Source organism: Rhipicephalus microplus, chromosome 3 (genome assembly GCF_043290135.1).
Source record: "Rhipicephalus microplus isolate Deutch F79 chromosome 3, USDA_Rmic, whole genome shotgun sequence".
NCBI lineage: Eukaryota > Metazoa > Arthropoda > Arachnida > Ixodida > Ixodidae > Rhipicephalus > Rhipicephalus microplus.
In genome coordinates this window covers 12,415,089-12,440,753 of record NC_134702.1, presented here as the reverse complement: position 1 = coordinate 12,440,753, position 25,665 = coordinate 12,415,089, and the positions used below count along the sequence as shown (strand labels likewise).

General features: G+C 46.4%; 1 protein-coding gene across 3 annotated transcripts in view; it reads left to right on the top strand.

The window, feature by feature from the left end:
• Positions 1-25,665, top strand: part of LOC119182172 (zinc finger protein basonuclin-2-like) — a 302,065-nt gene that overhangs the window by 233,769 nt on the left and 42,631 nt on the right. The window contains exon 1 of one of the 3 annotated variants that reach the window (XM_075888897.1): positions 14,801-15,378. The exons of the other annotated variants lie outside the window; for them this stretch is intronic. Within the exon in view, the coding sequence (XP_075745012.1) occupies positions 15,234-15,378 (145 nt within the window). The 5' untranslated portion in view covers positions 14,801-15,233. Of the gene's footprint in view, positions 1-14,800; positions 15,379-25,665 lie in introns of those variants that run through there. 3 annotated transcript variants of the gene reach the window in all.

The following is a 25,665-nucleotide window of genomic DNA, read 5'->3' as shown; positions in this document are numbered from 1 at the left end:
TCCACTCCAGCTAAATGCCGCACTTACTGTACACACTCGTCGCTGCAGCCGGGAATATGCGCGGGACGGCTTGGGGCTGGAACTTGTCGCCAACTTTCTCCCGCGCCGCGCTGGTCGTCGGACCGTGACATCGCACAGCGGTGAAACTCAAACGCTGAAGCAATCTTCTAGAGGAGAACAATGGGGGGCATTAGAATTCATCAAGTATAAGCAGCCTTTTCTGGTTATAACTTTTCGTATTCGAAGGCATTGTATGGGTGTCATATCGCGATCAAATTAAAGAAGTAATGTTCCCTTGTTTTCCTTCTTTCCTATTTCATTTTCCCAGACACAAACGGTGTCTACAACGTGTCACTGCTTACAGAAAAAGACGCCTCAAACAACGAAAAGTCTTATTTACTGAGAGTCAAGCACCAGTTCTGTCGTTTCTCTTTTAGCGCTACGTCTAGAATTCCCGCCAATCACATCCCTGCCGACAGTAACCTACACTCTTGCATCAACAAACGAGTTGTTAGCGCGGAACGTTTCGCTGTGGCAGCTGTCGCTTAATGAGAAGTGCGACGTACGGTACTCTCACGACAACGACATTGTTGTTTCATTTTCTCCACGCTCAGACTCAACAAAAAGCGTATACAGCCGCCTGCATCCTATCTGCGCGGTCGTCATCACCGGTGCTTCGCGGTTTGCTAACCAGCCGTCAGTCAGACCTTGGCTACGGCATGGCGCGACCGGGTCCCAACTGTCGAGCGGCAGGCACCCCTTTCGCTCTCATGTCGTGGCGTGTCGTTGACGAGAGAGAAACCAGCGTTTCGCGGGAACCGTTTTTCGGCACTCCTTGCTCCTCCTCCTCCGCCGCTCACCACAAGCGACGGAAGCGGAGGAGGGGATGCGGGGAGAAGCACTGTGACAGACAATTGGCGCGAACCCAACCCGTTGTGTCCAGGTGTCGCCGATTTCGCGCCACCGTTCGTCCGTGTCGGACCGCCCCAGCCCCGAGGCGGCGACGCTTCCACGAAAAGCGGGTCATGACGACACCACGCACTCTTAATCACGAGTGAGCCCGAGGCACGTCGTGTATTACGTGCCGCTTGCTGGCCGCCCGTCGCTGCCACTCGCAGACGCCATCGAAGGTTGTGCGACCTTGGAGACCAGTACGCGCTGACAGCGGCAATAACAGGCCGTTGTGCAGTGGACAAGCCGGGAGTACAACTCCCTGCAGGGCCAGTCCCGCAGTCGGTGGGCGCTGGTTGACGCAGAAAAATAAAGAAAAGGCGAGGTCGTCGACGTCGTCTCAGTGCGAATCGAAAATAACGGGCAACCGTGGCTGTGTTTGTTCTCGCGCTGTGGCTTTGTCCTTTATGACCAAGTTGGGGGCCGAAATTATGACGTCAATACCGGCACGACGCAAACTGTCGCTGGGCTCGCTGTTTTTTTTTCTCGCACGCGTCTTTGTCTCAGTTAAGAGGGTGTTTTTGATATGAAGTCAGCTTTCGATCAGGGAGGTCATTTCCCAAATATAGCATTGAGGCTAGTTCACACAACGCACGAAATGTCTGCAAATACACAGCATCCGCGGTGTATAGCGTATCTAGGACGGGACAGAGCAAGAGACACATTAACATGTCATGTGATGTTCGGCTGTATAGTGCACTTTCACATCGTATGCTCTACTGTCTTACAATTTGTGCCCTTATCGTTTTTCTTGCGACATATATTGTTTGCTAAGTGAGAAGGAGTAGCCGGTGCCACCATAATGGCAGCAACCTTTCCCATTTCATCATTTCAAATAAACACAAACACACACACACACACGCACGCACACACACACACCACAAGGCGTTGTGTGTGTTTAATGTGTATCTTGATCTGTCCCGGCCTATGCGATGCTATTCAACACCCACAAGCCCGCCGTGAAAGCCTAGTTGTAAATACTGAGCTGCGCTAAAGCCATATCATTTTATCATGCAAACTCGCCCAGTCAGCAGTACTTGTCGTGTAAGTACAAAATTTTAATTGTTTATGAATCCGCCTTTAGAGATATTAGTTTGTTAGCCTCGTTTGTTTGTTTCCTTCTGTGAAACAGCTTTATTTTTTATTAAGTAAGGAGGTTTACTTCGCAGGGGCGCGCCATGAATGTGCTGGCTTAATACATACTCTTTGCAAAGCATTCGGTGTTTGGTCCTTGCAGATAAGTATTCGTTTTTCACGTTGCCCGAGGATACCTGTATATGCGAGGATGCTGGTGGAGGTGAATAGCTAAATTGGCATCCCATTTAAAATGGGGTGGTGAGAATCGGTCTTATAGCCTGTCTATTATGATCACGTGTCATTCCATCAACCGCAATCTGGCATCTCGCCCATCTCTTTCCTGACACTATGCACGCACATCGCAAGCATCGTCTGGACGAAGTCGGGTGCGCCACACTTTATGCGTGTAAGTGGCGTTCGCAAGTTGCACATTGCTCTAAGAGCGCAGCACGCGCGCGACCATTTCTTGTGCGGAGAGTCGTCCAGGAGGTGGCGCTGGCCTGCGCGGCGATGATTGCGTCGTGTGCGAGCGCAACACAGCCCCGGGCAGAATCGTGACAGCGTGCCGATGGCGGTCATTCTTTTTGCCCCGCAGCGACGCCGGACAAGACGGCCCCCTCTTGGCGCCACGTCTCGCATGTCGGCGCCAGTGGTCAGCCCTTCTCCGCGCCTTTGCGGCTGCGCGGCAGCTTGGGCCACTTGGAATGACATGACGATAGTTATAGCGCGAGAACAGAACGACGACAAAGAGACGAGAAGGACACGAGGAACAGATGCAGCTGGACGCCGATTCTGTCACACTCTTGCAAGAGTGTCGTCGTCGGCAGAGCCTTCAGGTCAAAGGCGACCTTACAGCAGGCAGGTTGCACCTTCGGAATTGCCGCCGCTGATTTCGTCCACAGCTTTGGTCACTTCATGACGCACGCTTACGTGAGAGCGACTTCGCCCTCTGGAAACAATTTGTACGTAGGCTGTTACGCGAAACAGATGCTTTGCGTTTAGTTGGTCTTACATCAAAGGGGCCTTTTGTGAAGCCATCTAATTGATTTTCACAGAACTTGAATGACTAACTGTAAGTATCATGCACCCGTTAATTAACGAACAGCGAAGACTGGACCCGGACAGTCCCCGGTCCAGAATGGCGAGTCTCATAAACACTTCCATCCACACGTGGTGATCGCTAACATGAGACGGGAACGCAACAACTTGAGGCTTAAAGCGAAGCTGTGGGACACGGCTGCGTTCACCATGCAGGAAATCCGTTGTGCTTCGGCAGAATGCTAACAGTCGCGCTCGACATAACTTCACGGCATAGAGTGGCCTTATGAGGTCTAAGACTGTGCATGAAGCCGTCATTTCCATAGGTAAACGCTGTCCTCTCACTTTCGGATGAATCCAAGTATAGGCAAATATCATTTAGTTGTGGAAATGAAATCATGAAGCCATGGGCAACCTTTGACCTTGTGGCACTTGTCACGCTTGGGTTATGCGGTGATCTAAGCGAAAGGCTGTAGACATTTATCCCAAACTGCTCTTCGGTCAATAATTAGTTCTTTAAGAAAAAAAAAAAAACTTACTGCATCACTGATGGCGTGTGAGAGATATCGTAATGGAGGACGTCTGACCGATAGATGTCTATGAAGTTTAAAGCGCTCCAAATTGAGAAATTTCAAAGCGTTCCACAATTTTTTTTAAAAACGCTTTGCTACTGAAGTCAGAAAACAGAAGAGGAATGTAGGACTGATATAGGGCGAATCGGGAGTTCAGGGTTACTAAAAAAACTTCCAATAACTTCATTAAAAGCAATTTCACCAATATACAAATTGATTTTATTGAGGTATTGAACACGCATTAGTAACCTCAAAGGGGTCATAGAAATGCGGTATGTGCTGTTTGCGCAATTTCTGAATGCCCTGTTTTTCTCGTTGTGACCACGACTCGTTGTTGCATCGAAGCTGACAATTTATGAAGCCGCATCTATATATAGCGCATTAATCGGGGACGCGGCTGCCTTCTCAAAGCGATAATCATTTAGCGCGCCTTCAAATCATGATCGTTGCGCAACGGCAATCGCACTTCTTGTGAAGTTCACAGAAGCGAGACACAATATATAAATATAGAAGCATGTGGAAGTACTACGATGTGCTCATTTATGCAAGCAATTTATTAAAGATTTCTCACGCGACAAGCGTTTAAGAGTGCCACATCCGGTGAATCACTTCACGTGATCATCACGTGATGCCAAGATGACGTCATCTAAGACATGTCACAGCGGTTCGAAGAACGAGCGTTCCCGATCGTTTCTATAAGTAGACAAACGTTCTTGCTGAAGCGCGAAGATAACGACTGCAGTTGCTTGCACCGTGTGACAATTATTCGAAGCAATCGCAGCTCGGGACCTTGAGAGCCCGGTCACCTACGCGTGCCTTGTCGCCTCCCTCGTCAACGGAGGGCCCGTAAGAACAAGAACAGCATAAACAGAAAAATGGTGACTAAATAATGGTCATCGCGCGGGACGTTTTTTCGCGTTGACGTCACCGTAATTTTCGCGCGAGAGCATTCGCCTCGGAGTCGCGCAAATAGGTTTTTGTGTCCCCGAAGCGGCGGGTGGGATCGGCGAGAGGCGGTAAACACATAAGGACCAAGAAGAGCGCGACGGCAGATGAATCCTCTCTGTTATTTTTTTTTTCGCCGAATCTCGAGAACGAGAGACTCGCGAGAACCGCCGTCGAACAAACGAGCGGCCGTCGGGATCCGCGGCGCCCGTAGTCTATAGACTACCCTGCCACCACACGCTCGGCTTTGCCATTTTCTTTGGCACGACGCTGTCCGAGAAGGGAGTCGAGAAAGAAAAGAGAGCGTCACGACACGCGGCCGGAGATGGAAAGATAGCGGCGCGCTGCTTCTACGGGCCGCGGCGCCAATGATGAAGAAAAACAAGAAAACGCGCTCGCCTTAAGACGACGAACGAAGAGGAGGGAGGGAGAAGAGGAGAAACGAAAGCCGCGCGCGCGCGCGAAACGGGAGAGACGAGCGTGAAAGGCGCTGGCCGCGGCACAGCTCGCGCCGAAGGAGCCGGACATGGGGCGAGCATGCATCACTGTCAAATGTCCCACCTGGCCACTCCGCGGGACCAAATTACAGGGTTGCTCTGAAACGATTAACTCTCACGCAGAGGGGAGAGAGAGGGGGGACTTCTTCTTCCAGGAGGAGCGCCGCGGGACCGAGGCGAGAGGGTCTCGCAAAAGTAAAAAAAGGAAGCCGCGCGCACACAACGCGCGACTCTTCTCTCGAGGCGAAGCACGCAAGAGACGTCGAGACCGCGGAAGATAGGCCGCGACGCCCCCGATTTCTCCGCTCGCAAATCCTTTTGGCTGTACCGCAACGCCCGACGTCGACGTCAGGGAGCGAGCCGATCGAGAGAGGGAGACGTCAGACCTAACCAACCCTTCCTTCGGGTTATTCGCGTATACAGCTGGCCGAATGTTCTGGCCACCTAAGGAATGCCACGTCTCCGGCACAGATCTTCCTCGCGAGATCAAAAGTGGTGCGCTCTTCGAGTGCGCGCTCTCGAGACGGTCTGCCCAGCCCTTTGCGAGTACGACGAGCGAGGAACGCGCCAGATTAGGGGTGGCAAGAACAGCCCGCTGCGGCGACATTATACCGCCGTGAGTTATGCCTCGAGTAATGCCTGCCCTGCTGCGCCCCTCCGGAGGTTGCTACTATTGGGCAGTGCGCGCTCCCGTGAACGACCCGAGGAGGACGGTTGTCGGTACACATCCGTTACGTAAAAATTTTCCGGCCTGCGGCTGCGTGATTTTAGCCTTGGCTTCCATCCCCCCCGTTTGTCTCGTTCGTTCAGAAAGCCGGTTTACACTGTTCGCGTTGCTTCGTTGCAGATCGTTCTCTTTCGAGAAAGAGAGATGAGAGGAGGCATAGGCGCTGTATTGATGACGCCATGCTTCGCACAGATGCTCGACTATACGACCACTTCCTCCTTCCGTTGTGGGATGTTTATTTATTTTTCCCTTGGTCCATAGTGCGGGTCTCGAGCTGTTCGCGTTGCAAGCGCAGAAAGAAGTTCGTAGGTCAGCTTTCCGACAAATCCGCGCGCCGGCTCACGACGATTGGCCGTCGTCATTAACGGCTTGTTCCGGACGTGCTTTTCCCTAACAAGCCGTAACAAAGAAACGTCGGTGTCCTGCGCTCGTTGTGGCCTTCTCGAACTCCCGCGTAGTCCACGTCGGTGCCCTCCTTCCCGACGCGAAGGTCAGCTCCGCAAAGGTCAAGCGCCGGAAACACGGGCTGCTGTCGGGGCGGCATCGCCGGGGCCAATCAGCGTCATTTGGAGAAAACGCGTCTAGCGAAGTGGTCGTTCGAAAACGCCCCGGTTCTCCTTCCTTATTTCTTCTCTACTCTTTCCCCTCTCTGGGTCGCGGGAAAGATGCGAGCGACTCTGACTGCCCTTATTATTAGCACCGCACGGTGTCTCTTACCGGTCTTTCGAAATAGCTTCTTCGCCGGCACCGTTTTTCCCTGAACAGTCGAGACAGTCGTGCGCGCCGCAGCGGCAGTTTTTTGTTTTTCGTTTCATCATCGTCCGTATAGGGAGAGCGCGTGCTCTACTACCTACTGCACGCACACAACCGGTGCGCCGCTTCGATCGCCGTTCCCAGAACGAGCGGCTCTTCGTTTTTCAACAGGGCGCGCACCTTTGGGGCGGCGAAAAAAAAAAATGGCTGCGCTGCGACGTCGTCGGGGAGCTTCTTCGAAAAGCTATTAAAAAGGCGCTCGGTCTTCCACCCCCTCCATACACACACGCCAGCAGCAGCGCGGTCGGCGAGCTTTTGTCTCAGCCACTCGGTTGTTTGGCGTGCAGCCCGCGTGACTGGCGAGCATTTCGGCATCCTTCCCGCTTGTCCCGCTTGTTCCGGCTGCGGGGGTCACGGGTGTCGAAGCGCCGTGCTCTTGCGCTTGTTCTTTTGCCGTTCGACCGGACACTTCTGTCGGTCGGACGGGACGAGCCGCCTCACGAGCTGTGGCTGTTCTTTAGCTCTCTCTGTGGACGCAGTCCAAGGGCAATTATACACCGTAGCTCATTCGGGCACCGCCGAGAAGTGGAGGGAGTGTGCTGCGCGCGTAAATGTGCGTGAAGTGAACGCGGGTCTCCTCGAACAAAGCGCAATTTACGGATTCGAGAGAAAAGTCAGGTCTTCTGGTTGGTGGCGCGCTTCTCGCTCTCTTTCTGAAAATCATCGCTCACACACACACACACACACACACACACACACACACACACACACACACACACACACACAAAGCATATATATATATATATATATATATATATATATATATATATATATATATATATATATATATATATATATATATATATATGACGTCATACGATGCATTTCGTAAGACTGGAAACAATCAACAACCGCCAAGGGACAACCTCGCCTTTGCCAACTTCAGACCAGATTGGATTCCACAAAACAGTAATCATGAAGACAGAACGAAATTAAAACCTAGCATACCAGTTATGATCAATAAACATTGTATATTACTGTAAACCGCTTTGTCCCTCATTTACACGAGGGTGTAGTCAATGTCACGGGTGATTTCTGACACCGAACAATCGAACTGCTTCGCCCACTCATCACCCTTCACTCTGTAGATATGCTGCTTTTTCTTTCTTCCATGTTTCATATTAACTTCTAGGCTCTCATGTGCCAAAACCACACCGTGGTTGTGGAGCCCGCCGTAGCGGATAACTGCGGTAATATAAACCAGCATGGTGTTCTTCGAGGTGCACTGTGACATTGCAAAGCACGCGGGCTTTTTGCGTTCCGGCTCCATCTAAACGCGACTGCCACGGCCGAGATCAAACCGCTGACTTTTGGGTCAACATCAGAGCCCCGTAACCACATGCAACCGTGGTAGACGTCAGCTTCATTGACCCACACGATGTAACTGGTAATGTGCGATGATTGTAACAAAATTTAGGTATTCACATCCTCACGGAGTAGGGCTTTAGCAACAAGAAGTACTTACTTCTTGTTTTAACGTTTCAGTGATGTTAGCTGGTCCCCGTACACGGCTGAGGTTTGTCCTAATTGCACATACTAGAGCAAGCGAAAATGTAAGATGGATCGAGGGCACGAAAAATGATCAATCGCAAGTTAACTAATCGGCCGTGTAGTCGCCAATTAATATGTTGCACTAAACAGAAATAGTAGTGATCGCTGGACAGGGGCCATAATGATCTTACGGTGACACGCACTGAGCATCTGGTTTTATTCAGTAACTGCTTAATTAATTAGAACGACTTCGCTTGCGGGAAATCTCTTCCGCTTACGCTAAATGGGCCAATTCAGTGCTGCTCAGATTGGTCGGATATGTTAATGACAAGTATGCACCATTTCACAATGTTTAACTCTCTATACAAAACATTTGACCGATTTCAATGGAACACTGCGCTAGCTCTGGGTTCGGCAATTTTCTTTTTCTTTTTTCTGGATTTCTAAGTGGGTCTTACTGCCAGTCGCTTGAATGACGGCGTATGTTGGTACAAAAAATAAGTAATACCGAACACGTTGAAAATGGTAGTCGTCTTCACATTCAAGGTCAGGAGCGACTTAAGAGGCTATTGAGGCGAGCTCGTTGGTAGAGATCCATTAGAAGAAAAAAAAAACAGCGCTTAAAGTACACGAAAAACACATGAATCCTCGTTCTCGTCTCATGCGTTTATTTCTCTTTTTGTACCTCAAGCGCCGTTTTTTCTAAACAATAAGGAGCTCTATGAACTGATATATTTCTTTTTAACAGCAAAGGGGGCAGAGTGATTTCACCACGTGAAGGAAATTGCTGCAGTAATGTACGGAACGAAGTATAGCTAACTCGACTCCTGGCATCCAATACATGCGCCTTGCTCTGTTCTGTTATACTTGGACTGCATGCTTGAAGGAGACTCATGGGAGAAAATCACTTTGGCTCCATCCTTTCGATACGGCAGTAAATAAATAAATAAATAAATAAATAAATAAATAAATAAATAAATAAATAAATAAATAAATAAATAAATAAACTTCCGTTGAAGACAAATCGGTGTGAACAGAGGTATTGGTTATAGGTAAGACCTGATGAACAAGCTATGCCATACACTTTCTCTGCATATATGCTAAACTTGCAATCTATGTCGAAATGTAGGTGTATTCGTATACGTTTAGCTTAATCTTTTTTCAGAAGTTTCATGAACATAACAGAAAAGTTTTCAATTCTGTTCATTATTTCAAACATACTTTTGAATGCACTTACCGGTGTACTTTAGAAAAAGCAGGCAGTGTCGATCTTTGAACTAACGTTTTATTATATTGTGCCTTCCGTATTTTAAGGCGAAATAAGTGAAAGGAAACAAAACTACCTTGTTATCGGCTTAGCCAAACAGACGCTGCAGTCTTACCAGTCGTTGGGGCGAGAAATTCCGTGGAAGATTCAGGTGGCATGTTAACCAAAAACGCTTTCCTCTCAGTTCGGTCGAGTGTGTTAATTCCATTTTTTTTAGCAGATTGTAATCTATCGAGGCACGTTCTTGCTAACCTGTGACGTATAATGTTCGTGTATGATATGGCCTTAGCGCTCGTGAAGACATTAAACATTTCTTATCTTTCGAACGGCATTCGCTGCACCCGATGTCATTTGAATGTCATTCGAATGCCGCACACGTGCGTTGATTTGCTTTTGAACTGTCTGTCGCTGTTGCCTTGACTTCAGTAGTCGCGGCTCAGTCAAACTGCTTAGGACCTCTTCTTTGGTGGCTCCAAGTGTTTCTTGAGCTCTAATTATTCATCATCATCATTATTACTATTATTGTTGTTGCTCTTGTTGTTGTTGGTGGTGGTGGTGTTGTTGTTAACTTGAGAAGTTATCACGTCGGACGGTTGGTATATGTGACAGCATTTGTGGCTAAGTGCGGAGATAAATACGTCAATCTCTGTATACGGACCAGGAATTTCTGCGAAACGAACGCTCCAACGCTGTATCGCGTTAACAAGTGTGATTGCGCTAGCGAACCTTGCTCCCGGTCACAAATATCGTCATCTCGCAAATATAAATATCGTGGAAATATTTGTAGAAACCAACAGGTGTTGCTCAATTTCTAACTTTGCACGCAGTGCGCTCATCTTATCACAAATACTGCGCCGACATATTTAATCGTTTTAGATGGTGAGTGCGATATCAGGTGACCTGTGCGAGCTTTTCTCTGACGTACGTGTTCACATTAAGCAGCAGCATTCAAGATTCTCACTATCATATACACAAAGCTTCAAATATAATTATGCGTGTTATACTGAAGCACGAAATATAACCTAAATAATTCAAGTCGTCTGCTAATATTGATCATGCAAAGCTTACCCGTCGTGGTGGCTTAGCACGCAAGGTGTCGCGTTGCCGCTGGAGGGCGCTGGTTCGACTGCCGGTTGTGGCAGCGCAGCCTTAATGCGATGGTGGCGAACTGAAAATAACACCAAGGTGCTCAGCTTTAGGTGCACGTTAATGGACCCCACCTGGTTGAAATTAATCCGAGGTCCGCCAGTACGGCTTGCCTCGTGAGCATACTGTCGTTTTGGCGCGTGAACGCTAATAAATGAATATTTTCAGGGTATTTCTATTCAATGATTTGTTTCCCAGTGTAGTAACTGAATGAAATTAACCGCCCAAAGATGTGGTGTTGCAGCCAATCCTAAATTTGTTTATGTTCCATATTGCTTAGCTTGTTTATTTTTATTTCTGTTCCGTCACCGTTGCACTTGACGCGTTGTCGCAGTTCTACTTGGGAAATATTTTTATTTCACAATATCTGTCTATTAACGTAGCATAGCAGTACATATACGTTATTTCTAAGAAAAAATATTGTTTTTTGTTTCGGTCGTCACATCATAATGTTGCCCTCTCAAACTGGAAAGGTCTCGTAACATGAATGAAGTATTTGTGAATAAATAAATAACATGGCCATTTTTTTTCAAAAGTATGAGAGATACGTAGTCATTGCCTTTTATGTCCTTATTCTAAAATTGGTTGAAAGAGACAGCTACTTCAAAGCAGCTGGCGTACAAACATGTTGTGCTCTATAACATATCTGCACGAGATGAAACCATGTTGCAACACATTTTATTCGATGATGGGGGCCTTCACTATTTATGGCTTGGTCCGAACAGCGCTTAGACAAACTACAGTGCGATGCAATGGCCGGCCACTCACATACTCAAACTTACTGTATAACAAGTATATTAACAACGTAACGTGTTTATTTTCCGACTATCATTTTCTTCGAGGGAAAGAGTGCAGAGAGATTTGTAGTGTAGCACTACAATATATATAGCACCATCAAGCTGTGACAGCAAAATAGTGTTGCGCTACTCAGCTGTGGTTCGGGTGTTCTCTATATACAGTTTATACAGAACACAGAAACATAGTATAGGAGTGGCAAAGCCATGCCATTTTAGCAGCTTCCTTGCGACGCCGAGAGATGTTAGCGAATATCGCATGTTGTTGGTGAGTTAAAAGAACCTGCCTGGCAAAAGGAACGTTTTTGAGGAGCGAGGAAGAAGACAGCGCACGGCCAACGGAGCGTGATGTTGTTGTAAGGTGATAATGGCAAATATTTTTCGATGAATTTGGTTTCCCATTGAGGTATTTATGCAAGAAGACATAGATCACGTTGAAGACATATGTGCACGTATAAAGCATACTTCACTGCAAGTCACCGTTCACGGGTCCGCGGCCCGATCATTAAACAAACGTCGCATTCACTGGGTGGACTCTGAAGACAATTTGAGGATCAGGGATTCACTGAGCCGTACTGCTGATTCCCTCGGTGTCGTATGTGATTCGAGGTTGAAGTCATATTGGGCATATGCTTTCCAAATTGACAGTCTATAGATGTAAGTGGAGAAAAGAAAAGGTGAAGTCGAGTTCGAAGACCGGCTTCACATTAGAATTGAGACAGTTTAAAGATCGACGTCGCACTGATAATGTTTTAAGTCAGAGAAACGCTGTGTCTCGGAGTTTGTTTGTTTGTTTGTTTGTTTCTGTCTTTCTTTCTTTCTTTCTTTCTTTCTTTCTTTCTTTCTTTCTTTTCGCGAGCATTGCTGATGCTCACCTATCGTCTAATTAAAGGGCAATAAAGAGCAAAACGCTTTTTCACATATCAGTACAGTCACCACCACAACCACCATCATCATCATCAGCCTGACTACGTCCACTGCAGGACAAAGGCCTCTCCTAAGTTCCGCCAGTTAACCCGGTCCTGTGCTTGCTGCTGCCAATTTATACCCGCAAACTTCTTAATCTCATCTGCCCACCCAACCTTCTGTCTCCCCCTAACCCGCTTCCCTTCTCTGGGAATCCAGTCAGTTACCCTTAATGACCAGTGGTTATCCTGTCTACGCGCTACATGCCCTGCCCATGTCCATTTCTTCTTCTTGATTTCAGCTATGATATTCTTAACCCCCGTTTGTTCCCTAATCCACTCTGCTCTCTTCTTGTCTCTTAAGGTTACACCTACCATTTTTCTTTCCATCGCTCGCTGCGTCGTCCTCAATTTAAGCTGAACCGTCTTTGTAGGTCTCTTACAGTCTGTAAGTATTTGGAGACTTACAAAGAGATCAGTACAGTACGCTTTCACAATGCCGAAAACACTATCCACTCATAGCGCGACACGACACTTGGTAAGCGAGAAAACGTGCAGAAAGAAGCTGAGGGTAGAGACACCACCTTGATATTCCCGCACCAAACACTGGGACGTCAGATAATTTTAAAGGCGGCTATACTGGGTCCTACATGTAGCCTCTAACAAATAGAATTGAAGTGCATGGTAATCTGTGCGCGCCATTGATAGCATGCGAAATTTCAGAGAATTTCGCCGAGCCAATGTCGCGAAAATGCGAAAAACGCATTGCGGAATATTTCACGTCACGTGCGGAGATTGAGGCGCGAAATTGAAAAATGAGACTTCAACCTTGATTTTCTCCGCCAAGAATGAACGTTTGACAACGAAACTTATGATATTTGAGTTCTCAGAGTGCAGTTTATCATTTGAAAACAACTCATTGTTTCTTTTTACTGTCCATTTAAAGCTAATTGCCAACTGCACGCAAACGTAAATTATCGAATTCACTAGTCAATGATATTCTTTTTGTCGGCTGCAGTCATATAATATAGTTAACAGTTATTGGCAGATCATCTTGATGCTCTAAACAAGTGGCGCTATCAAAAGATGCTAATTTTTTCCCACTCTTAATAGCAGACCTTAATTTTTGTTCATCGTTATAAGTTTTCGTATTGGTAACGTTGTTATGGTTGGCACTTCGAGCAGGTGAGCTAATCTTTGAACGACTGTCAAATTTTTCCTCGACTATTGGCTGAGCCTGGCAGCAGTGACGTGAAAGAATGTGTTGCTTACGAACATTCGCCTCGCAAAGGTCAGCCAACGAAACTCACATACACTGATACAGGAGCAACATACCTGCTAAGCAACATACTAACATGTGTTGCAGTGGATAAGGGTTGTAAACTAAGCAACTGTAATACTGTTATCGAGATAATATTTATACATAGTACTTACAGGTAAAACACACATCCTTATGACATTGCGGTGAGGACGATACCATTGATCATGACTGAGTTACTTCATTTTCTCATTCGCTTTACAATGTCTTATCAAATAATCACCAATTGACACATAACAATATTTATCTCAAGTGATGAGTTTGACATATCTAAAGTAGTAGTCGATTTGAACGAAAAGAAAATGAACGTTTGAATAACGTGTGATACTTGTAGTTATACATAGTGTAAACTTAAGGGCTCATTTTTCCTCGTTAGGCACACTATTAATGCGAACTGTACGTTGGTGAACCTTCGTCATGCGATGTGTGTCTTATGATTGCCGGCTTTGAATAACTGACTACGGGCTGAAGGACTAAGATAACAAAACACTATGATATTTGCGCAGTCTTTATACGAGTCCTCGTCCTTCGCACTGTAAGCGGCTTTGGTGGCGTATTTCATGTACTACACTTGGTCCACCCGATCTTACTGTAGGAAATAAGTCGACGAACCACTTACATTACCCTAATGCGGGGGTGTAGGCAGAATTTTTTTTTTCGGGATGGGGGGGGGGGGCACCAACTTTACCTGAAGTGGTGTTCGGGCAGCAAAAGTGATTGCGTGTCACTTCGTGCGCTATATTCAATAGCAACAAAAAACTGGGGAAGGGGGGGGGGGATGCCATGGCTAAGCCACTGCCCTAATGCTAAGCACGGGTCTCGCTTTCATTGTATCACGATTCCTCTCAGGCGCACCACCCACTGAATTATCTATCCTCCGCGGGGCATATGTTTATATTTTAACGCTCGGAGCGGTGTCTTCTCAGCCCGGAACGACGTGCAGAGGATCATCTGAACTCGGGCAATAGTCACGCCGATCGTCGGACATCCGACGGCTTGAGCGACGCTTCGACGAACGCCGAAGGTTCGAGTTGTGGCGAGGGGTGGAAAGAAGGCGCACCGGGTCGCTAACCAATCCCGGATGTTGGACCTGCCTTGTCGCGTTGCTGCCACTCCGCTCGCCGGCGGCACACACGCGGCGCGTCTGCAGCCGCGCGGCGAGGAGGTTGCAGTTATAGGAGAGAGTGACGCGTGTCACCGGCTCAGAGAGGAGAAAAAAAGCGAGAGAAATGAAATAGAGAGAGAGAGAAGTGGGGGGGCCTGTCTGCAACGGCGGTGTGGCCGGTATCGCGACGACACAAACAGACGTGTCGCTGGCACCCGCTATGTAGCCGGCTGTGCTGCCCTGCCTCGCCACAGACAGCTTGGACACCTCCCCGCCCTCGCCGATGCGCACCTCGGAGTCGACGCGCCGCAGCAGCTGGTCAGCGAAGCGACGCCTCGCCCTGACACCGCGCGCGCTCCTGCTGTGACTGTTCCGCGAGCGTCGCGGTGTCACCGAGACTGGGTCGCGGGAGAACGTACGCGTTGATCAACAGTTTGTGCCGCTACCGTCGACCGCCTCCAGTGTTGCCTAGAAATGTGGTTTCGGAGACGGTGGCTGTGATGCACTACGGCGGCCGGTGTTGGCACTCGGGTTGAGGAAGCGAGAGAGGAGCCTCCCTTGGGAGGGCTCAAGGACCGAAGGTGTCGATGCGGTCGCTGGGCTCCCCCGGGGCCCTCACCGGCGGAGTGTCTCCGCAACGCGCCGAGGACGGCTTCGGCGAAGCCGCCACCGCTGGTCGCCAAGGGAGGTCGGAGCGCTGCCGCACACCGCTGGAGTCGGCCGACGTTTCAGGTACCGCTGCATCCCGACACCATCTCTCTCTCTCACGTGGCGAGCGCCTCGTTATGTGTAGCGTTGAGTGGAGACTTGTCAACAACGCTTGCCTGCCTTGCTGGCTTTTGGGTATATACTGTGGCGTAGTTCTGCTGCTCGCAGGGCACCGAGCTGTCATCGTCGCTTCTTTGTTCAGGGATGAGGTTCGTTGTCGATCTTGGTCGTTGTCGTCTCGTTTGGGCTCCACACCTGCGTACTTCGTCCCTTAATTAGAAATTGCGACAACACAAACACGGATACGTGACAGATGCGGTTGCTGAGGTGGAAAGTTAAGCAGCTCTCATTTCTGCGGGCGTACAACACGTGAACTATTATTTTTTTTTCCTTTCACGGATGCGTGCAGTAAGCCCATTGTAAATGAGTTCCAAAAGAAATCTTCAAAGTTCCGCGCACTATGCTTTTGACACTTCTGCGGAAGGTTGCATTGGTAGATCGTGGAAGCACGCTTGACGTGGGAAAGTAGTGCTCAAGTGGGCCAGTTGCTTATCAAGAAAACCAGTTAACCATCACTGGTTTAAGATTTTCGTATTTCTAAATTCTGACTCATTAGCAGCAGGCGCTCCGCATCCGTGTTGTTCTTTCAACCAGGCCACCAGGCACAGCCATCGCATCGCCTGTGAAGGTTCACTCGTCTTTTCAATGATGCTTTGGGCAACCAATCGCGTGCATTCAGCCAATATAGCAAACCAGTTCCTTTTCATCGTTCCATGTATACAGCCGTCGTTTCGTTTCGGCGTGATGTCTTCTCGATTTTCCGTGCGCTGAACGGGAGACCACAGTAGAATCACTGCGAAGGTGAATCGCAGCTTTCTAAGCACGACTGTTGTCAGAATTCGACAAAAGCGTTTTCAAAGGCTGCTGGTCCGGTGCTGAAATATTCATTCACGTGTTGCACACTCTTCTCCTGCCCTCCTGTGCATCACTCGCGCGCACCTTTCCGCACGACACAATGTAGCAATATCGGTCAAAGGGCGCCCACAATTGTAACAAAGTAAATAAAGAGGCTATAGCTTAGCCGAAAGACGTCTCAGTTACGTTTTACGGCACGCGTAAACTTGTTACCATCTTATACTGCGCACGTGTCATATATGTGTACGTCTCTCCGTCATCTATACAAATGCATCCGATTACACTGATCGCTGCTCTCTGCGATACCAATATGGCTGTGCTTCATCTTGAAACGCTAAATAGGTATACGACCATGCATAGGTTATATCACTGCAGGTTATATCACTCGTTTTTATATATCATATTACGCATACATTACGCTCACAAACGCACGCCTGTAAGCGTTACGGTGTATAAAATATGTATTTCCCACCACGCATGTGTTCATATAGTTTCCGATTATAAGCTAAACATCGGTCTGTACGCGTCACTACTCACAACATTTAGGTATTACACATAATTAACGAGAGGTCCCTATAACCACATGTACTTATTCAATTGCGCTCGTCCGAGCAGGCATAAAAGCAATGTTTACATGCTTACACGTATACGTCTGCATGTGAACGCATGTCATCGCGAATCGTCTCTGTATACCACGATGCTTTCGGTTGGCGTCAGCACAGCTGCCGATACAAATTTAATTGATGACGAGGCTCGGCTGCTGATACGAAAGTCACGAGGTTGATCCCGGCATATCGATGGAGTGCGATGTCGGTTCGCGACACCTCGCGTGGTCGAAATTTCCGGAACCATGCTTTACGGCCTCCGGTAATCATGTGGTTTTGGTACAAATATTATTATTATTATTCGTGCATATAGTACATGTTTGTCGTCAAAGCTTGTCAGCGCAAGCCATCGCACGCTTCTTTTCCAAGCAGTGTGACAACAGGAAAGTCATGGAGTCCAAGCAGAATCACATAATTTAAGGAAGTAAAACTTTTCTTTCCCCCCACCCGACCACATGGGGAACCTTCGGCGCACAACCATGATTGCACCCGCGCGATATTGTTATGTTGTGGTTCTGAACTGTATACCTTCTTGCTCTTCAAAGCTGTCAAATTGTTGGTGAAGATTCACACACGCACACACACACACACACACACACGCACACACACACACACACACACACACACGCACACACAAACTCTGGCGTATTTTCCATCACTGCATGTCTGGTCTCGGCCAGAATTAAAAACTATTCCAGCAGTTCATATACGTTAGAATTGCGCGTAAGGATTTTCACCCGATCGTAAAGTTGTCCTTCTCCCCCTATACCCATTTACTTTATATGTACACACGCTTTATGGAAGATCGACTCCATCGCACGTACGCTTAGTATACCCGTTACGATACCGGTGCTTACAGTCAGACTGAGCAATGTTTCTGCTCGTGCCACTTGTGGTGGCACGGGCACGCGGACTCTAAAAGAAGCGCAAATTGAAACCGCGCGCTTGGAACGTTACCGTTTGTTACGGAGCAATACATGTTTGCGTATCGATTTTCGTCGCGTGTCCAGTCACAGCGCATTCAGACAGTGAGGCTCCCTTTCCCGACGTCCACTCGAACCCGCGTTAACGTACGGCTTCCTATGTATACAAAGCCCATTTCACAATCACACAAAAGTATGAGCTTCGAAACGGTTACTTATTGAGAACACAAACACACACGTGATAGCAGCGTGAAAGCACAGATTCCATGTTGCGGACCGTGCACTCTTTCGCACGTATGCATATCGATAGTGAACAAAACAGTACACGCCTGCAAATGTGGTGAATAAAAGCTATTACTCTTAGTTTTATATTTCATATTTAGTTGTTTTCTTCAATTAGATAATTTCCGACGAAGCGCGCACCGTCGGAATAAAGTGGCAACAGAGATCCGATAAAAGGCTCTGCGCTTTAGACGAATATTAGACGAATAGGTTGACCAATCGCTGCCGCAACTATAGTTTTTAACTGCTTGCTTTACTCGGGTACGGCTCCACAAGGTCCAGCTCTTATCGGCGCTATTTTCATCGACAGCATTATAAATACCGTTAGTGTTATGTTCTTCACGAATAACACCTCGTTCAATTGAGGCGATGATGTATACGGGCGATCAATTGCACGGCTGATGCATTACTTTGCCTGCTCAAACGATTGATCTACTTTCATTCGCATTACTGTACACATTTCGCATCAGGCAAATTGTGTGTGTATGTGCTTTCTTTCTTACTTGGATTGCTCTCGGCTCGTCCATCTCTGCGAAGAGTGCATGTTAGCGATGCGGATCCAAAGAAAGAAAAGAAAAAAAAAGGGGGAGGGGGCAAAGCTTGCACGAAATTGCGGAAGGGTATAAAAAGACCGAAACTGGATGATTCTGGAGTCAAATCTGGTCGGTTGTAGGTCGGTGCTGGCTTTAGCTAGGTGATGCTATAGGCTGTTTCTCGTTGATTCTCCGCGCTTGCAGTGATTTTCGAGTTAAACCGCAGACTATATATATATATATATATATATATATATATATATATATATATATATATATATATATATATATATATATATATATATATATATATATATATATATATATATATATATATATATATATATATATATGTGTGTGTGTGTGTGTGTGTGTGTGTGTGTGTGTGTGTGTGTGTGTGTGTGTGTGCGTGTGTGTGGACGCCGTCGTTTCCCAGCCATTTAGGCTAACTGTTGCCACATTCATTTCTAGTGGGCCTTTTCCCAAATTTCGTGGCACATACCCGTTCATGATGATGATACTTCTCTCAGGTCGTATACGTTTTCCCTCGAGCTTTCAAAAGCGTCGCTGTTGACGCGTGTTGGTCAGTCTCCTTCGGTTATTCAACGTCCAGCACATATATAGGGATTGACTGGAATTTGATGTATATACGAACAATTGTAGTGTAATAGATAATCATGAATACTAACACAACCACAGAGCCGAATTTCCCACGTTTTTGTTCGCGGGTGTCGTTTTCGTATGACCTGACCGCGCTTGCGATATAGCGGTCTAATTTGTTCTCTACACTTATAATCACAAACATCAGTTCTTATGTGAAGCGAACGTTTACGAGTTGCACTTAGAAATCTATAGGCACACTGGAGAACGCCAGCTGGCGTACTACCTATAAATTTAGGTGAGCATTAAAGAACCATAGGTGGTTAGTAATTCACATTCTAAAACACCTTTTTCATTGTAAGCATCCACGCCGGTGATACGTGAGAGTGTAAGATATGTCTGTTGGAATAAACTCTCTGTGCCCATAGATGTATAGACCAAACTGACCAAGTGGTCGCCCGATTGGAATAACACGAAACTGGTCATCACAAATCATGACCGATTAGTGCGGTGTTGATGCAAACGTGTCGAGCGCTAAGTACTATGCTGCGTACGGGCGTCAAGGATTGCGTGGTCTCGAACCTCAGCATCGCCTATGCTTCGCTTAAGCTGTCTCTATACTATTGCTACATAGCCATTAAGAGCACACGTGGTTGACTCACCTTAACTTGGCGTTTATTTCACCGCAAGAGGTTATTTGTATCAGTATAAAAAAAATAAAGCGTGGTTTCACTGACAGCACCGAGTTGATCTGCAGCGGCCAACACTCAGACCAGCCGGGTCGCGGCGACGTCCCATGGTCAGCGGAAAAGGGTGACATTAATTGGTGCCAGCTTGTCCAGCGAAGCGAATTCTCGCGTTAGTGTATACGCCTATTTAGCATACGTGGCTGCGATTATTGGCTCTCGCTTTCATGAACGCGCATTCGAACACACGCGGATCTCCAATTTTCTCCCGCAAACCGTGATCGCGCAGTTCGTGACTTAATTGGAAGGACTTCGCGCCAGGCGCACAGCGCATGACGTCACCTGCATGATTGGGACACACTCTTAAGAGAGAAAAAAAAAAATGTTGGCGCGTTTGACAAAGTGAAGTCGTGCCGTTTATATTCTGCGCGGATATAAAGTGCGATTCACGCCACACTGCGCACTTTCCTGTTAACAGAGATAACAACCATCCGTATTAATAGTAACTCCTGATGGCTGTGCAGGGGAACTATCGGATTACTGGACGAAATTCGCGTGATAATGTTACTTCTTACCGCTGTTATTTTGACGGGAATTCTAACGACGATGACCGCTGGCCAAGTGTGTATATACCGCTGTGCATACGTGCCAAACACAAATACCAAACTATACGCTGAATTTTATAGGCTAGAATCGCGTGGCGCACACGTCTGAATTATGCCTATTTGTAACGCTACACAAATGCTTTTGAAGCGTGCTATTGTGGCGTTGGTGGCTATATTTGAATGAGGACGATCAGTGAATGGCATTAATCTGCAAGTATCCAAGGAGGAGGAGGAAAGTTTAAGCGGAGGGACAGGGAGGTTAGCCAGTTCTTAGACCGGCTGGCTACCCTGTGCTGGGGAAAGGGGTGAGGGGAATGAAAAAATGTTAAAAAGAAATGTTGCGAAGAGAGAGAGAGAAATTACAAAAAAATAGCGACAATTGCCGTATTACTTGCCGGATGGCATAGCGTACTTTTTGAACCGCGTTTAATATAATAGTAATTGTCGGGGGTTTAACAACTCAAAACCATGATACGATTATGAGAGACGCCTCGTATGCGGAGGGCTCCGGAAGTGTCGATCACCTGGTGTTCTTTAACGTGCACCTAAATATAAGTGCGCGGGCCACAGGCATTTTCACCTCTATCCAAAATACAGCCGTCACTGACCGGGATTCGATCGATCCCGCGAGCTGCGGGTCAGCAGTCGAGCGTCATCATAACCACTGGACCACAGTGACATGGTCAAAACACCTCGTTCACTTGTGCGTTATTTTCTTCTTTTCTGTCTCTTTTCGTTCTATTATTCCCCTTTTCCCCCACCCCAAGTGTAGGGTAGCCAACCGAGCCAAGCTTGGTTAACCTCCCTGCCTTTCCTCTCTATTTATCTCTCTCTCTCTCTATGTGCGATTGAATACCGCTTGATTGTGTGAATGCTATGTATTATGTAACACTCTCCCCGTTATGACCCCGAGCACGGGATTGACCGCATCAAATAACTAAAATAAATAAACTTCCCGAGGATGATTTTATATTGTACGTCACCTACAAGGTGTACTAGTCGATGCGTCGTGCACATATGATGCGCTGTAATATAGTTGTGTTATCGATAAACGTATGGAACTGTGTAATGTTTATATTGCTTCCTTTGCTTAAATACGATGGCGTAATGCATATTTGTCATTTAACAGAATGTTGCTTCGTCACTTTTTAAGTAACACGCCAATATTTAATCGATAACAAACCCTCCGACACAATAATGCCATATAGCACTCTTAAAAAAATTACGTATTTCTAGTTTTGGTCAATACCTTAGTTGCCACATCTACCACTCTCTAATTGTGAACGCTAACTCTGTCTTTGAGACTTGACCCACCCTCATAATAATGATAGGGATATAACATTTTTTGTCGAATTAGGGTGCAGGGTGTTATCGATATGCATTAAATTTGGATATAAAGGTTTTTATTAAAATAGTAATTACAAGCCAACGCACATTTGCCTTCTTGCTATTATTAGAAAAAGATGGGAAGAAATGTTCTAAAAGAAATTGGCAGAAAGATACGTTAACCGTATGTCAGAATGAAGTACTGGTCTTATACAATAGCTGTAAGCAATAAATAAGACCGTCTTGACAGTTAATGTAAAACGTGAAGGAAAAAATAAATATAAGAAAGAATAGCAACAAACGTTATACCTTGGTTCAATGACCAGTGTGTTCAGACAAATAATAAACTCTAACAGGAAATGCATACAGTGGGCATTTTGCGCGTTAATTGTCACGACTTTTGGTCAGTTCGCAAGAACTTTCTGTTCTCGGGCATCATTTACCAAAGGCCGGCATTGGCAATATGCCGAACACGATGATTGGCTGTCACGAACTGTTTCCAGCATGTGGAACTATTCCAACGCGTGTGCGAACCCAGGAGCCGTTGTTTGGCGAGACAAAACGAATGTCGACACGCTTGTCAGAAGTTGTGTTCACGAGGAAATAAAATAACAGGAGCAACAACAACAATGACGCGTGGAAAACCGTGTGGTCAGTGGTTGGTCACAGTGTTCTCGTGTTTACAATTGCTATACGGTACGCAGCCTTTGCGACTGCGGGGCGTGCACTTTTAGGATCGACCGGCCACCAGCACTGAGCGAATGCGCGCTGCTCTTAAAACAAAGTTCACATTTTGTCCTCTCGGTGTGACGGTAGCTGTCAGAAAATTTAAAGTCGTACCGGGCGACCTTTCACGTGTTCTTGTGGACGTGTGTGTCATTCGTGCGAATATATGGAGTGGGCGCACGACATTAAGCGCGATCAAAATACTAGGCGACCTCTCGCGTATTGTTGACTCACGCGAAAGGCGACAGGAACAGAGATTGGACCGAGGCCACGTGGCATATTGAGGCCAAAATGGCATCGAAAAATGCTCACTTGTTATGGTGGGTCTCTCCTATAGCCCTCTACCATGCATGCAATACAAAAGTATGCGGGCTCTAACGATCGCATTTCATATTTGTCCGGTTGCGCAATATTCGCGAAGATAATATACATGCCTATTTATATGGGCACCTATAAGAATGCATAAGTGGTATATGCCTGGTGCTGAAGATACCAGCCAAATGATGTTTTGTGCTGTAAACAGAGTGGGCAAAGAAGGAGCCAGCCGAATATAAAAAAGCATAGATTGAGTCATCCTATATGGGCTCGGTTGCATTTTCTCTGACATGAAAAATTCACAGTACAATAAAATTAATTTCAGCAAGAGGCTGCATGGAACACAACGAAATACGTTTGAAATCTGGAAAAAAATTAAGATCCCGAAGAATATAGCTAAAAAATTTTATTAAGCATTTATATTAGCAGAAATATCAGCCAAGTTAGCAAACGCTAAATTCACCAAACGATCATTAGACGCCACGTAAAGGGGGGAGGGAGGAGGCTGCAGAATAGAATCCACTTTATACATGCTTGACCATGGATGTTGTTTTCAGTTTGTTAGAAGCATGCGGTAATTGCGTCGCAGTGGAATGAAGGTATTGAATTATGAGTTTGTATGAGGAAGAGAAAAATATAATCTTTAACGAAATGAGTTATTCAAGTTGGTGCGTCAATTATACGACGCTCGAGGGGACGTACAGAAAACTTCACAAGAAAGAGATTTGAGTTCGGCGGTTACGGCATTAACCATGTTGAAATGCTCCGTTTCAAACGATGGCGTGCGCGTTCGAGTTGCTAGCTGACTCAGAGGCGTCCTATAGCGAAATCCGGCGCCCCGAAGCGTTGACACAAGAGAATATGGTTATTACGTACACTTTGTCACATTCAGGAAACAAGGCCCTTGACGTGAGCAAAACAAACGAATAAATAAACAAACAAGCAAACAGCCAGCCAGGTATATATCTTCATCGCTATGCGAAAGTGATAAAGCAAATAGTGAAAGAATCGCTCCTAGAAGAATGCGATTCTTTCACTATTTACGTTGACTTCACTGCTTCAGCTTATTAATGAATATTTTTACGCTAACCGCAAGTGATTCATTTCTCACGAGTCAATGCAGATGTATACACGCGTGCGATGGCTTCGATTTTTCGCTGTTTCTTTCTCGCTCACCTTTTTCATCTTTTTTTTTTGTTTTGAAGAAACACTCCTTTATTCGACGCAGCACATATCTTTTTTTTATTTTGTCGCATCAATGCGCCGAACAGGTTTTCTGTGAACGAGGCTTTACATAGGACTGCGAGTGCCAAATATACGAGTTCACGAGTTTGTCCTGCGGCTGTTGCTTAATGCCCCCACTGAGGTGTTCTTGCACGTGAAGTCAAGCGCTGTAATTGAAAGCAAACATAGAATCACGTTTACATTTCTCTTCGTGAAAGCTAGAGAGAAACCTATAGGTAACATCCACAAATTGTTTGCAGTCGATTGTCGCTGTTATGACTCTTTATGTAAACATTAACGAATCAGTATATGAACGCAATCTCTGGACGCCTTCTGCACAAAGTTTTCGCGAACTTGCCTGGCCAGTTTGCGGGGAAACTTGACATTCGGGACCATAGCAAAAAAAAAAAAATGCGTTGCGTGCGTAGTATGTGCTTGCAGATGTGAGCTACGCAGAATGTCATGCATGGCCAAACGCTTTGAGCATGCAGGTTCGCAGCCGGACAGCAAAAACCGGGGAAGATTTCTCCCTACATCTATTCAATGCGTTACGCAATTGTGCAAGTGTTGATCGATTATCGGCATTATCGTTATAGCTTGTATCTGTATAGTTAAACATTAGCGAAGTGCATCGCGTGCTCAGCATTATGCATGGACAATTCAGAATACGTAGTTTCATTTTGTATAACCGTTGCATATTAGTGAATTTCGTTTAAGCCTCCCCTCCTCGCTCATTTAGGTTCTTCTACAAAACGAGACCACAGCACAGCGTAAAATACATTCTACTTTTACCCTCTTCTGCGTGGGTATAGTGAAGCTCACCTAAGCAGTATTGTGAACAACAGGACACACACATCAAGTTATACACGAGGAAGCTCAACTGAAAGCCAAGGTATAAAGAAATGACAATATCAGGTATAGCCTATGTTTGTGTACCTTCACTTTTTTTATGCGCTGTAAAAAATATATCTTTGACATATGTATACCTATTCATCTGCATGCAGAGCGAAGTGCAATCAGACACTTAGGTGCTATAAATCCTTCCTGATTTTAAATAATGAGATTTTCCTTTGTGTCTTAACTTCGAGCAATGTACAGCTCTGCTTTCTTCAGACTTCGTGAGGGAACGAGAAATATCTTGCAAGCGGTGTTTTATTAAGCAGTATAGCCCTATATTTGCTTTGTTTCTACCGCACATTTCTTCGTTCTGCAAGGTTGCGTATAGCACACCTTTTATTCCGTGCACGTTATACCGTGAAAAGTTTCATCGTTTCCTTCTGTGTATAGCCTGACTTAACCCGTCACCGCACGACCCACCATTGTTCGGTTCTCGAGCGAGCAAGGAAAAGGTCGCGCCTTGAGTGACACATGTGGAGCAACAATCAGCACGTGCACACATGCCCACACGGCTGTCCGTATATAGCCTTTCCTTTGACAAAGAGTGGGATATATGGAGTCGAGGTGACACCGACTGAACTTATATCATGCACAGGGGCAGCGTTCATCGCAATATCTCTAGGTTATTACGTACCGAAACCATGATATGATTAAGAGACACGCCGTGTATATAG